At 35.4% G+C, this 15,448-nt stretch overlaps 2 protein-coding genes across 4 annotated transcripts; both read left to right on the plus strand.

Annotated features, from left to right (window-relative positions):
• Positions 1-655: 655 nt before the first annotated feature.
• Positions 656-2,725, plus strand: LOC113762106 (cyclin-dependent kinase inhibitor 7). 2 transcript variants are annotated; one of them, XR_003467173.1, is made up of 5 exons: positions 656-1,254; positions 1,406-1,455; positions 1,705-1,911; positions 2,175-2,399; positions 2,486-2,725. XR_003467173.1 is itself a non-coding variant. In XM_027305383.1 (4 exons), the coding sequence occupies exons 1-4, from the start codon at positions 973-975 to the stop codon at positions 2,242-2,244; spliced, it is 609 nt and encodes a 202-aa protein (XP_027161184.1). In that variant the 5' UTR covers positions 656-972; the 3' UTR covers positions 2,245-2,725. The 2 variants fall into 2 exon arrangements, 1 of the variants encoding a protein (XP_027161184.1); XM_027305383.1 differs by having other exon boundaries at positions 2,175-2,725.
• An 8,310-nt stretch (positions 2,726-11,035) lies between these two features.
• On the plus strand, positions 11,036-14,297 carry LOC113762585. 2 transcript variants are annotated; one of them, XM_027306097.1, is made up of 8 exons: positions 11,036-11,492; positions 11,681-11,738; positions 12,149-12,229; positions 12,333-12,368; positions 12,475-12,714; positions 12,804-12,945; positions 13,268-13,791; positions 14,116-14,297. In XM_027306097.1, exons 1-7 carry the CDS (start codon positions 11,278-11,280, stop codon positions 13,759-13,761), a joined length of 1,266 nt encoding a protein of 421 aa, XP_027161898.1. In that variant the 5' UTR covers positions 11,036-11,277; the 3' UTR covers positions 13,762-13,791; positions 14,116-14,297. The 2 variants fall into 2 exon arrangements, with proteins under 2 accessions (XP_027161898.1, XP_027161897.1); XM_027306096.1 differs by having other exon boundaries at positions 13,268-14,297.
• The last annotated feature ends 1,151 nt before the right edge of the window (positions 14,298-15,448 follow it).

Consider the following 15,448-nt stretch of genomic DNA (forward strand, 5'->3'; position numbering starts at 1 on the left):
AACTGCATTATGTTTTGCGATTGGTGATTGCTTTATTTTGAATTGTAATTAGTCTAAGATCAATTTACAATATATGTATGCTGTTCTACACGGTACAAAATGGCTTAATTTAGAGAAAGATGAACTATAAATCTATAATCAGTAGTATCTATACAATGTAATTCGTCAAAGTGCATAGTATGAGCCTTCATTTAAACTTCAAAATATTGCAGTAAATTTATTTTCTTTTTCTATTTTTTGTTACTAAAATCTCTTAGTTCCACTGGTAGTTAGTGAGTTAGTTACCACTTGAAAATCATCATCATTAAGATGCCCTGGGCATCTTCAACCACGTCATTTTGATTCCCGGTTACATTTACGGGCTATAACCGGTCACTCTCTCCTTGAATTACGTGTCACTCCGCCATTAGCCCAAATGGATCAATTTATCCTCTTCTAAGCTATAAAAGAAACGGCCCAGAGATCGCCTCCTGACGGCATCCCCACGTGCCTGTCGCCGTAACGGAGTCAGGACCACATGTTCTGTTCAACGCCTTCCATAACCGTCTCATCCAATCTCCACCGTCCGATCACATAACAATCCACGTTTCCTCCCTCCCTTTCCCCATAATACCCCTGCTCTCCAACAAGCCACTACTAACTAATTAAACACGCCCCCCCGCCCCTTCTTTCCCCCGGGCCACCCAAGTTCCAGCAGCTCCATTTCCTTCCTCGGCCGAGAGCGAGAGAGAGACTGTGGAGAGAGAGAGAGCAACTCTGCTTGTGTGTGCGTGTTGTGCGTGCGTTTCAAGTCGCTTTTAAGTAAATTTGATTGTGGAAGCTGGGACGGAATATCATTATACCGACGGGTGTACAAATTTAAAGATATTTATTGAGGTATACGTATTTATATATACACGGAAATATATGTATATGTAAAAGACTCGAGGAAGGGAAAAAAAAAAGAGGGAGAGAGAGACTAATTAAAAACAGATGGGAGATTACCTGAGGAAATGTGAGAGATCAATTGGAGAGATGGCAGCAGCAGCGGCTACGGAAATCGGAGGAGAAATTATCAAAATGAGAGCCGTGGAGGAGGAGGAGGAGGAGGTTACCAGCTCCAGTAAGAGACGTAAAGTTGACGATTGTGATGAGGCGCCTGAGCCGCAGCTAAATTTGCCAGCCTATACACTTTCGGCTTCTGCTGCAAATTCAACGACGACGTCCTCGGCGGCCAACGTCCATGAGGAGAAAATGAGATCCACGGATCTGAAGGTGAAGCTAAACTTCAAATTCAAACTCGGAAAGCATTTACTAATACTACTACTTCTCTACGTAATAAATTTTTTTTTTTTTTATAGGTTCTGAATTTTTTATTTACTTATCCACATGAAGTTAATTTTTGTGTTTATTGTTGAATTTACAGCACCAGGATTCCGAAACTGAAATTTCCACGCTCATAATCCGCCAATTCAGGTATGCACTGAATACAGTTCTTCTCTTCCTTTCTATCTCAAATTTTCGAAACTGAAACCAGCGATCATCTGCTTAAAAGTAACTTTAATTTCAAATTTTAAGTAGAGCTATAATTGTATCTGTATCTGACCTTATTAGTTATCATCCTCCATGTGCATGAGCGTTTCGCTATTCACTGCTTCACATTTAAAAAAAAAAAAATTCTAGCTTTTTTCCACAGATTTGATCATGCATATAATTTGGTAATAGAGAGACGAGTCCGTCAAGTGAGATTTGCGGAGGAGACTCGGGGATAGAGTTGATGGAGTCTATATCGTCAACGACAACAAAGAAGGAGGAGTCTTCTCGGAGAAATCGTCAGGAGTTGAAAACCAAAACTTGCATGCCTTCAGCAGCGGAGATCGAAGAGTTCTTCGCCGTGGCTGAAAAGCGACAGCAGAAACAATTCGCGGAAAAGTAAGTAGTGATTAATGGCAACGTTATAGGTTAGAATCCTAGCAGAGATCAAGGCCAGAAATAATTTCCAATTCTAATAAAAACCTTTCCCAGAGAAGAGCTGCTGCTAAATACGTGTAGTCCCAAAAGAGGAAACCCAACACTCTAAATTTACTACGCAGTGATGAACACTGAACAATGACAGTCATGTATCATTGATCAGCTTTAACAGTAGCCTAGTAGTACTCGGCCTCTCTCATGAGTCGTTGTTTGTTGTGAATCAGGTACAACTATGATATAGTGAAGGACGTGCCATTGGAGGGCCGGTACGAGTGGGTACGTTTGAAGCCTTAAATTGATCATCAGCTTGCATGATCCAGCTGAAATGGTCGAAAACGAGAGGACGCTGGGTTACTACTTACTGGGAGTAATATATCATATATGTTAACATCACACGAGGACGCACAGGGCCATTGTCTGTCTTCTTTCTTCTTCCCTTTTGTTCTTTGGTTGGTATTATTATTGGGACTTTTATAACTGGTCTTTTAATTAATCAGCTAATTAGTAGATTAATCAATTGGCTATTGTATTGTAGGCCGGATTTGGGGTTCATAGAGTGGTGACATATATGTGTACAGTAGGTTTCTATCTTTATGTAAAGAAGCTGGACTCCTTGATCTTTCCTTTGCCTATTGGAATTGTACTGGTCCTCCTCTCTCAGACTGCTACCACTGAAACTATTACTGCCGCTTTTGAAGAAGCTTCTTTTCCAACCTCCTCCTGTCTAGGAACCATCCGTAATAAATCCACTCTCTTTTTAGAGATATTCATTTAATTTTTAGCCGTCCGTGCTCTGTCTGATCATATGATTTGATCTGAGGAATGACCTTTAATTTATCCCCATCCATGGCCTAGTTTTTTTTTTTTTTGGGGGGGGGGGGGTAGGGAGGGGAGAGACTGGTACCTCTATCACAGGTTTACAAATTAAATGTTGCTTTTATCATTTTGTATATAATGATTTAATAGCTATTCTTCTTACTTTGTATGTGTGAGTGTGACATAGAGGGATCGGAGTGGAAATTGGATGAGGGATGGGTGGTGGGTTTCCTAAGTTTTTTAAAAAAATCTTTTGTAGTGGAAGTAAAAAAAAAAAAAGAGTCGTATTGTTGGGGCTTATTTTGGCTGTTTACAACTTTACTGATCACCAGTCACCACGCATGCAAAGTGAATCCCACCATTTTCTGCAGTATTCCTTTTTAACAATTATCATGAGATGATTGCATTGGAAGTACTGTACTGCCTTTGGAAGGCCGGCCACAGTTCCCCTGCAGATGTTGGTCATACACTCCCGGAGGGGAGGGGAGAGACTGTTTGTGGGGCAATGAGTATTTGGTGGGGGCCATGTGATCTGTTTCGAAGCTTTAATAAGGGAAAATTTTGTTCTTTTCTCTTGGAAATTCTGAAAACGGCCACGAGAAACTTAAGGATTTTACTGTGTAACCGGCGGAATATTTATACGCTCGGTCATCGTGAAAGCAAACATGCGCCATGCGTTCGGCGCTTTCCTATTTGGTAAATGGCTCAGGTTTCAGGTATATTGCCCATTTATGAATGTTACTGCAATTTATTCTTTTTATTTCTTTTTGGAGACCTTTTTGGGCCGAATACAAATTCTCGTGCATTCCTGCTACTATTTAAGTGCATCTGGATGCAATATATAATAGTGGACGCAAACTTCATCATGGAGGTGTTATAACCAGATCTCAGATGAAAGTTTCTGCTTACATTTTTTTTTTCTCCTAAGCCATAGTCGCTTTTGCACCTTGTCCTCTTACATTATTTAATTTTTTTTCTCAGCTTTTTCCCTAAATCGTTAATCAATTCTAATATCGTGTGATGATGACGTCAAAAAGACATTTATACTCTTAAGAGTTAACTACTGTAAATCACCTTAAAGTATAGCTTATTTTACACTTTATCCCATAACATCATTTTTTCTTTCAATTTATTTGTTTGTTACTAAAATCATTAGTGAAATTCAATATTTGATAACATCCAGCACAATTAATATCTAAAAAACTAATATTCCTAACAGAATAATATCTTGCTTATTTGACCTAATAATGGAAAAAATTAAAAAATTGTTATTAAAAAATTAAAAACATGAAAATATTTTAAAAATCTAAAAATGACCGAGATATTGTCAGTATCTCTTTGTGAATGTGCCTACAGCTAAACTTTTCTTTTAGTAGCTAGACGTTTTTTCTAGAAAAATGGTGTTTGCACTCCTATTTTTATTAATCATACATTCATACTCCCACTATTATTTTAATCATATAGTTTTCATTTACTATACTATATGATAAAACAAATGGTGAGAGTGAAAATAACAAAAAATGGAGTGCAGATAACATTTTTCTTTTTATATGAAAGTATGCATTTTCTTTTGTTGATGATACTAAAAAAAGATAAATATGGTTGATTTGGAGTTCAAAGTTTCTAGAGTTGTTCTTTTAACATACCATGCTTAGATGCTATTAAAATTTATTTGGATTGTTAATTTTTTAAAAAAATTTTACTGCATCTAAACACGTTTTTCAATCATCTTTTTTATTTTTTTTCAACTACTTTTTATCTCACAAATATCAAAATTGAAAAAAGTGCTATTATTCTAAAAATATTTCCAAATAATCTCCAAGCCAAATAAACCTATCTATAAACCTTTAATAATATTTTCATAATTTAGTTTTGCACTAATATTTTTGCCCTTAGCACGTGAGATAAGCGAGATATTTTTCTTTATTTAAAAAAACTTGTAATTATGGGGATAAAATTTAACAAGACCTATATCCATAAATATATATAATAGTTTTTATAATTATGTTAGGGATATTAATTTGTTTAAACATTATTTTTATTGAGTGGTATAAAATATTAAAGTTGACTAATGGTTTCAGGGATAAATAGACAAATTAATGGAAAAATGATATTAGATGATAAAGTACAAAATGGCTATGCCTTAAAGGGATTTATTGTAATTAACCCTTAGGGGTATCAATATTTTTTTGACAATTTTTGTATGCAATATTAGAGTTGACTGATGATTCAGGGGGTAAAGTAAAAAAAATAATGTTACGAAGTAAAGTGCAAAACTAGTTAAACTTTAACGGGAGTTTTTATGATTAACCCTTACGCTTAGCACAAATAAATTTACACTACTGTCTTATGAGCACATTGGTACGCTTCAAATGGTCTAGGAAACCATAAACAAGACATGCATATTAAATATGCACAAATTTTAAGCGTCATATACTTAGGAATAGGTGACAAGTAGCTTATAAAAGCAAATACACCCCTTGTTTCTTTTTGGATTCATTACATTTATCTTCCCTAAAGTTTGATCAAAATGCAAATAGAACCTTGAGGTTGACCATATAACAGTCACCCCCTTGTCATTAACACTGCGTAAGCGTATGAAACAGAATCAATAAAATAACATAACTACCCATATATGAAATTCTAAACTAGCATTGCAAATGAGAGTCAAGTGGAATATTCCTAAGTACTGAAATTCAAAAAAGAAGCAATCAATTGGTATCATCCAAATATTTTAGGGGAGATTAGCAAAACTTATACAAGAATAAGAAAAAAAAATAAGGAAACAAAATCAACAACTACAAGCCAAAGAATTAAATCTACAAGATGGCTCTAGAATAACCAATCAATAATTTTTGAAGAAAATTTTCCAAAATAACAAAAGACAACATGTCTTGCCAGAAAAATGGAAAGAAAATTTCCACTAAACCACCATTAATGTTTCCCAAACAGGGCCTAAGACATAAATTGTTGAACATGTTATCTAATGAAGGAATAAGATGAAGAAGGCCGATTTGGGCTTGCGGGTAATATAAGGCTTTTGAAATCGAAATAAAGGACCTTACTGTAATATGGTCAAACCTTGAGATTTAATATGTAATTTGGTCAAGCCTTAAGGAAGGTAAATGCAATTAAACCCCCCCCCCCCCTCTTTTTTTTTTTTTTTTTTTTCTGTTTTAGCTAAGTAGATTTAGTTGAACTGGACAATCAGCGGCAAGGAGTTTGCTGTGGGAGTAGAACTATACCTCCTAGCTTGAGAGTTTAGGCAAGTTATGTGGAAATATGAAAGGTCACAAAATATATCAAATAATATTTCGCTTGCCTCATAAACACATTTCCCAACTCACCTTTTTATATTCCCAATTATCTTTTTATCTCATATACATCACATCACAAAAAGTGCTACAGTAATTATTCCAAATAATATTTCAATTTAATTTTGTTTGGATTGAGTTGTATTATTTGGAATAATTACTGTAGCACTTTTTGTGATGTGATGTATGTGAGATAAAAAGGTAATTAGAAATCTAAAAAGGTGAGTTGGGAAATGTGTTTATGATGCAAGCGAAATATTATTTGACATATTTGTGCTATCCAAATACTCAGACTCTATCCAAACAAACCCATGGTAGTTTGTCTCTTTTTATTGAAGAGTTCGGCAAAGGAATATGGTGTGTTTTGGATTATTTGTGTGGACATCTTTCTCTTCAACATTAATGTATAGGTCAAATTGGCATTTTGATTTTTTTTATTTTTATAAATGAGATGTTTTGAACCCAAAACCTCTTGCTTACAAGTTGCAACCTCTCTCCCTTACCATTCAATCCAATCCTCCTTACATTTTGGAAGTTTAATACTTCATCCGTCCTACTTTAATAGTCCGATTTTCCTTTTCGTCTGTCCCAAACTATAGCCCACATTCCAATTGAAAATTGTAGTTATTTTTTAATTTATCTAAATTACCCTTATTCAATGTAGGTTGTTATTAGTATAAACTATCTTATTCAATATAGATTTTTAACCTACTCCACTTAATACATTTAGATTTTTCAAAACATATTGATATATGAAAAGCCAACTTTGTTATTCTTTCAAGCTTATATCAGTAGGGAAACAAACGATGTCATCATTGTCTACAAAGCTTGAGTGAAATTTTGAAAAACTATCCATTCTTTCTTTCTTGATCATCAATTCAAGTTCCCATAAAACCATCAATTCAAGTTTTCATGAATAATTAATATAAAGTTGTACTCTATTTAATGTAAGCGTATTTTAGAATTATAGCAATTTAAATTTGTTTTTCCAACAAAGTTAACTACTTTTTTTTTAAAATCGTGTGAAAAAAAACTAGGACTATCAAAATTGGACGGAGGGAGTAACCTTTAATTTGATAACTTTTTATCTTTGTCCACAATTAGATAAAACATATTGCAACATTTTCAATTCTCTAATCTCTTTGTCTCCGCTCAAAATTCCCAATTTGAAGAAAAGATCCACACTTTTTCTTTTAACTATCTATAAACATCTCCCTGCATAATAGATAGGCCAACCTGCGGATGAACAATGCAAAAGCACGAAGAGTGGCATAGGCCATGAAGGTTGATGCTGGGAAAGTTATATAAAGTTTCAATATTAAGTACTACATTGTATGGAAATGCATGTGATGGTTACTTGCAGGGTCCCTCCTTTTTTAGTACTCCCCAAATAAAAAGCTCCCATTATTTATTTATTTATTTTACAGTTCAACTACAAGTGCTAGTTTCAAAATGCACAGATTTAGGTCCAAGCTAGAGGATGGACCGAGGCAGGAGGCCAAGAGGTGGGAGGAGGCATGTTAGATGGTGCACGTGCCGTGTTGGAATTTGGGAAGGCACTTATTCCCTCCCTCTAATTATTACTAATATACGCCTGACTTCCATGTGCTTTGGATCCGATGCCCAAAGTTTTATAAGCACAAGAGAAAGGAAGCGGGGAAAGGAAGAGAGAATAATAATATGTTGGTAATGGAGGTAGTAGTTAATTCATTCATTGTACGGGCAGTTTATAGTCTTAACTCGTAAGGAAGGTTGGTATATTTTTTTTTATCGGTAACGATACATTTGTATAAATTATTCTATCATAATTTAGGGACGGACAGTTTATAGTCGTAACTCGTAAGGAAGGTTGGTAATTTTTTTTTTTATTGGCAACGATAAATTTGTATAACCTATTCTATCATAATCTAGAGGGAGGGGGAGTCTAAGGAGACTGTAGAAGGGGTTAGTGGATATACAAATTCAATTAGACCAAGGAAATGTTATGACACAATTCTTAGATTTTTTTCGCTGGAGATGAGATTCGAACCCTTACCTACAGTCCAAAGAAGTCCCTCCTGATGGCCACTTAGCCATTGGCCAGTGGTTGTAAGGAATGTTGGTCCGCTTTTGACAGTTTTTTTTTTTTTTTTGGTGTGCTGCACTAAGCCCTCTGCTTTGCTCTTTTCACGAAACCGATTGTGATGGAAAGGTAAGAAGAATTACAGTACTGCTATGCTCTGTGCATTGACTTCTGTGTTTATTTGTTTTTGGGTTTTACCAGCACAGCAGTTCTATTCAACTCAACAGATAGATGGTTGAGACTTGGGATCCGAGAGCATTTTTATTCTCTAACCCGACCCTACCTAGCTAAACGGTCAATTCACTACAAACAAGAATGCTATGGTGTTCAAATTAGAAACAAAGTGCAAGAATTAGTCTGTTTTGGAATTGCAAAGGTTATACGAGGATTGAAGTTTGGGAAATTTGGAGATGTCGTTTTTCTTAATTTTTTTAGCATAAAAAGAGATGATTTCTCCCATTGACTAAATTTAATGTATGTAATTGCTAACATAAGTGCAGATCTTTTTTGAAATCGATGAAATAATTCTTGTTATTTAAATTAATGAAATGATTCTTGCTGTTTTTTAAAAAGGTAATTAATTAGTTAAGCAGCAATATCTACTTCAAAGTTAAGCAATAGCTATTCGGTTGAGGAGAAGCCGTGGGTCTTATTTTTCTCCTTTTGTTTTTCTTTTCTATTTTCAGCTTTTCTATTTTTTATTTTGATTGAGGAGAAGCTTTTTGGCTTTTCGTTTTCTAAGACGCTGTTTGATAATTTAATTTTATATGTAAATTTAATGGATTTATATATTAACATATTTAGACAAGTAATACTGAATTTTCTAAACAAAATCTACTCAAAAAAATAAGTGATAAGTTATTCACTTATCACTTAATATGATGTACATTCAAATGTATTAAATTTAGTACTTAGCAATTCACTAACTTAAATGAATTTAGATTTCAAATATCAGGCTTTAGATTTTAGTTTTTGAAGTTCATATCAAACGCATCCTAAATTTAATTATCCAATCGAGATAATGGTTCTTTCAGGCAATTTGATCCACGGTCCTTGCGATCATGGGTTTAGCTAGGCTGAGCACTGCTCGTCTGACACATTCGAGTTGTTGCTGGGCCGCGTGTATCAAAAAAGTGTCAAGGCTGACTCTAGACCCAATGCTTAGGCCTAGCATTTAAAGCTTCCCGTACACTAGCCATGTCTTAGCTGAGCCCGTTTTTAAACTACTCAAGCTGAATGATTTCTCTGTAGGTTAATACGTGGTAAATAAGTTAAAAGAGTATACGTGCTTTTGTATATAACGCACAAGCATAAGCAAAGGGTTTGATGTTAAAAAATCTATCATTATTTGCTATTTCCATTTTATCCTCGCATGATGGAGTAATACGTCTTTCTATATATAATGCACGAGTAGTGGATTTGGTGTTTAAAAAAATTTTGTCATTATTTGTTATTCTAATTTTATCCTTGCATAGTGAAATAGTAATATATAACTATCTTATGTTCCGTGCTCTAATATTTACACAAGTGTTGCTTTTATACTTATTTGCTACTCTTTTTTTTTTTTTTTCGGAGACGACAACTGTTGTATAACCTAATCAATTCTACACTAAGGGGGTGGGGGCGGACCTAAGGAGGCCCAGGGATAATCCGAAAGGGACTGAACCACCACCGGACCAAACGGGTGCACAATACACCAGCCTGAATTTTTTGAAACAAACCACTTAAATGTGGCATTTTGAACCCTTGCCTCCCACCCCACCAAGCTAGGTGGTGGGCTGGTGGTTTTATACTTATTTGCTACTCATGCTCCATACTTCGACGTTTACGTGATTGCTGGTATAATATTTAAATATCATTACCCACCTTTACACAGCTACTGTTACAGTACTATTTTTATCCATATCACTATATTCATTCCAAGTCTCTCTACCAATTTTAATAAAGAAATAGAAAATTCCATTACCATATAATTAATTTCTTTGCTATAACTAATTTGTTATTTTATATTTTTGCATTTTTATTTTTTCCTAAAATATGCGTACAGATCGAGTGTGCCTTACCTACTAGTTCTTTTTTTTTTTTTTTGTTGGTGCTTTTGTGCATCTTAACTTTGAGTGTCACAATTGTAAGTGTTTATTGTTTTCGTTAGAAAGAGAATGCCAAAAGTCGTCTAGTCCTTATTATTTAAGTACTTTTTTTTATAGGACTATTTAAGTATTTCAAGTCTTTTAGTTACAATGATGTGTATTATATATAGGAGACGGATGGGTTGGATGATCAGAAGAGAAAGTGTAAATGAAAGATATCGAGTTGGAATCCTCCAATTTACATTTAAAAAAACTAAAAAAAAAAATGTATCATACATAAGTCATGTACTTATACACGCCTGAACTTTTGGAGAAATAGCCTATTATAATTCATTTATTTTCTCATTCCATGAATTTTCTTGCTAATTAATAAAAAAAGAGAATGGAATACACCATAGGTCTTAATTATAAGTCAAGTTTTTATACTATTTTTCTTTCTTTCTTTTTTTTTTTTTTTTTGAGAAACACTCAATGGTCAAGCGTATATTGGTGTTTTTTTTTTTTTTGCTTTCCTTCATCTTGGATTAAAGGAGCGTCAATTGACCGCATTCCTCCTGCCAAGGATGGCAAGTCATCAGATAAGACTAAACACGCGACGGGAATGACGAAACGACACCATCAGAGTCAAAATTCTGAAATTTATCATCGGATAAAACTAAATACGCGACGGTAATGACGATTACGACGCTGTGAGAGTCAAAATTCTGAAATTTATTTTTTATTTTTTACTTTTTTGGGCACCGCGGGCCCGGGGTTCCCAGTGCGTGGAAGGCAGGATAAAGGATTTGCTTAAAAGGAGCACGTGGTGGATATGGTCTGAGCTGGCAAATGGCCATCCGCCCCACACGGCCAATCCAATCCTCCGCCACCACCAACCACCAACTCAGAGAAGGAGAAGAGGCCCTTAGGCGCCGCGTCCTGGCCTGCCAACAAATCCACCCAACACTCTATTGTTCTCTCTCATCAACTTAATCATCTTATTTTGTTGATTTTCTGCTGGTTCGGATTTCGACTGGGACTTAGGGTTTGGGAAGCTCCGAAAGAAATGTTAAGCAAGCAGGGGGAAGAAGGAGGAGCAGGGGGAAGGTTTTACTGGGTAAAAGGTGAACAAGAGTCCGGCTGTGTTAAAAAGAGCAGAGGAATTGTGGTTGTGTTTGCGTGGTGGGGCTCAATTCAGGAAACCCAATTGAAGGATTTCACTGATCTCTACTCCTCGCTGGGTTGGAATTCTCTCGTTTGCCTCGCCCATTTTCTTAATCCGTAAGCTCAACCTTTTTTTCAACTCTCTTTCAACTTTACCATTTAGTTTTGAATTACTAGTTACTGCTACCGTACTATATATATCTATAGGAAAAAGTTACTACTGCAGTTTCAATATTACCACTATATCATCATTACTTTATGGGTCATCTCTATTAATTGTATTTTCTTCTCTCTCTGGTTTACAGATTCACCCCTGAGAGGGCCACATCGCTAGCATTTTGTATTGTTAGTCAGCTTGTTGAGGTCAGCTTCTCGTCCCTTCTTTTAACTTAGTTCATCTTTGTTCCTCCACTTGGATTGTATGCCATCAACTGGGTTATTTGTGGTTTGTTTAATGTGTGAAACATGTGTGTACTGAATGATTAGATGAGATTCATGCTGTTATTTAATCATTTAAAATAAGGTTTCATGTTATCTAAATTCAATAGTTTGTATGAATTTGGTGGAGCACTCTTTTTTTTAGGTGAAACTTGATGCTTTCCATAAGTATTTGCTCAACCCGTTATTTTCTTCTTGTTGTTGTTACTAACTCAATATATGGTGCTATTATGGAAACTGATAATTTAAGTTTGTTTTGAATGCAAGATAGTGTGAACTTGTTTCATTTCTGCATACTTTGTTCACCGGGAGAATATATTTCTGCTCAAATGTAGGAGCTAAGGTCAAAGCCATGTCCTATAGTCCTTGCTTCTCTTTCTGGTGGTTCACAAGCTTGCTTGTATAAGGTCTTTCAGGTATACATACTGAGGTTAACTTTGCTGTATAATGCGGTCCTGGTGCTAAGATTTTCTCCTCTACTTTTGCCACTTCTGTATAACTTATTTAAACATAACGCAGATTATTGATGGAGGATGTGAAGTCCAGCTCAATTTGGTATAGTTCTTATCTGTATCTGCTTTATACTGTACATCATGGATTTTGTGTATCTTGAAAGGTCAGCGTCTGTTCGGCTTACTGAGTAATTGCTTATAATCTGAAGAATGACAGTAGATTGGTTAGAAGTTGCATCTCGGGTCAAATCTACGACTCTGGTCCTGTTGATGTTACCAGTGACTTAGGTGCAAGATTTTCTGTACACCCCACTGTCCTGAAGATGCCTGGTTCTGCTAAGCTTGTGTCCTTAGTTGCAAAAGGTGTCACTTCTGGACTGGATGCTCTATTCATCACAAAATTTGGATCCCAGCAGACAGATTACTGGCAGAGTCTTTATTCCTCAGTTGTATGTTTCTTGTTTAACTTTGATGTCTGCAAGTTGTGAATTCATGGGTTTTTACTTACTTGACATTGTTAATGGGTTATTGTTCACAGAGCTTGGGTGCCCCTTTTCTCGTTCTATGCTCAGACTGTGATGATCTTGCTCCATACCCCATTATATGCAACTTCTCTCAGCGTTTACGAGATGCTGGAGGTGCTGTAGAAATCGTGAAGTGGAAAAATTCCCCTCATGTTGGTTGGTCTTAAACTATCTACTGAGATGTAATTTTTTAGTTTCAGACTAGAGCACTTAATATGTTTATTTCCATTGTTTTGCACTAGCTTCCTGCCTTCATCAAGCTTGTTACTATAAAAAGTATAGATTTTATGTGCTGTATGCTGTCTTGCAGTTACACATGTTTGACATTTTTGCTTATCATTGACATGCACTGTGTTTGCTGGCAAATATTACCTTGTAGAGTTTCTTTACCTGCTCCTAGTTCCAGTTAACCTCTAGATTTGAGCGCTTTTAATGGTAGTATATTTAAACTGTGCTGACCTTGTTAATCTCATTACAGGTCATTACAGTAGCTATCCAATTCAGTACAGAGCTGCTGTAGCAGAGTTGCTTGAGAGATCAAATTCAATATTCTTTCATAAAATCCAGAGACTTGGAGAGCAAATTGGCACCGACTTGGGCGGTATGCCTGGTGAAATATCTGATTTGATATGTGATCTCCAAAATGCAGCTGTTAATTCAAATCAAAGCCTTAGAAGAGTTGCAGTTGGACCGGAAGACCACTTCTTCTTACCAAGTTCAATGGAACATGACAATTTTAGAGACTCGCGCTCTTCTCAAGAGGATAGGAAGGAAAAATTACCATCTGATACAAACCCTAGGATGGATGCACATGGTGTTCTTGGCCAAATCCTCTTTGATGCGTGTGTCCCGAAAAACATTGAAGGTTGGGATATCAAATTTTCTGGTTCTTTGAACGGCCAGCCATTTGCTTCTGCTTCTAGGCGTTCACCCTTGAAGGCTATCAAATTTATAGGTCGTTCGAGATTGTGACCAGGTCTGATATGAGTTGACATATTTGAGGTAAATTTTCTAATTATGTTTAGTAAACTGCATTCTTTAGATAAGAATGGCATGTCTCTGAGAAATAAAGTTGCATAAGAGGTGATTTTGCCAAGGATTGAGCAACAAATCCGTTTGTCGGGTACTTTGTAGCGTGAGGGGTATATTATATATGCCTGTGATACTGTCAACTATATATTGGTGATTAAAAATGACAAATCTTTTAGTAGCTGCTGAAAGCATATGGCTCTGAGCGAAGGAAGGGTAGAAGGGGGTGTCCTTTCATCTTTCTGTGACACGCTTAAAAAGCCATTGTAACCTGTATTGCTATGGCATGTTCAATAGGAGTTCGAAGCTATGGGTGCCTGCAGAGCACGTGATGGAAGACAACGAGCCTACTTTTGTAAATAGTGTTAATATATGAGGTTTTTTTTTGGAAGGAGTGTTAATATGTGAGTTGAAAGACGGAATTACTTAACTGTTACAAGCGTATTAACCCTGGTTTTTTGTTTAATATGTTATTAGCATGTTATTAAGTCCTGCTTTTCCTTTTTTATTCCTTCTTGTCCAACATGCAACACAAGAAAGAAAGTCCCTTTTCACATTGTTCGACTTTGTGGTCCATGTTTTCTTCATTTGGAAATTGTGTTCGATTTCATAGTCAATATCTTTTGCAGAACTATTGTCAAGGAAAATAATGTGCTTGGAAAAAATGTAAATACTCATCGGTAGTAATAATCATTTCCCTGTATTTTCCGTTGGACAAAAAAAAAAAAAAACAGATGACCTTTGGTCATTAATTCACTCACTCAATAGAATGCAATACAACCTTGACATTTAGATTAGGAATATCCCTTGATCTTCTACGAAATTGTAGCCGTGGGCCATCAATTTAAACATTACCTTGTTGTATCTCTCTTCTTTTCGTGTGTAAAAATATATAGTTTGAAATAATAGTTTTTTCTTTTTTCATTTTAAACAGCTATTCCATTTGAATAATAAGAACCATACGAAGGACCAGGTTGTTTGGATTCCATTTTTTGGAGAGTTTTTTTATTTTTTTTTCCTTTAAAATTATTGTAGCATTTTTTAGAATGTGACGTATGTGGGGTAAAGAAGTGACCGAGAACTGTGTAAGAAAGATATTCATGAAAAATGAAAAAATTGTCCCTTAAAACTAGCAATTCAAACAAAAAACTTCTAATGCAATTGTGGGGCATAGAACATAACTTTGTGGGGAAATTCCAAAATTACCGTGGCTTATTATTTTGAGAAAAAGCGATTTACAGCTACAATTCTTATTGAAAATTGAATTTTGACAAGTAGATTGTCAATCATTAGATTTTCTTTTTCTTTTCTGAAAAATCTTAATAATTAGTTGGATAGGCCTCGAACGCCTAATGAGATCATTATTCAAGTGATCATTAACTCGATATGGATCATTTACTAAAACTTACATGACTAAATTATTCATCGCTTAATTCGTGGACCATCGTAAGCTATTTTCAATAATAGATATATGGTAGCTTCGGTTTGCCTAATAATAAGTTAGTAAGAAATATTTCTAAACTCATCTGTTGACTATAAAGTAGACTTTTTTTACCAAGCGCCCAATGTATTTAATTTACACCATATGAATGTAGAGACACACACTTATTGCACCCGTGTAGTTAGACAC

This window comes from Coffea eugenioides, chromosome 2 (assembly GCF_003713205.1).
Source record: "Coffea eugenioides isolate CCC68of chromosome 2, Ceug_1.0, whole genome shotgun sequence".
NCBI classification, from domain to species: domain Eukaryota; kingdom Viridiplantae; phylum Streptophyta; class Magnoliopsida; order Gentianales; family Rubiaceae; genus Coffea; species Coffea eugenioides.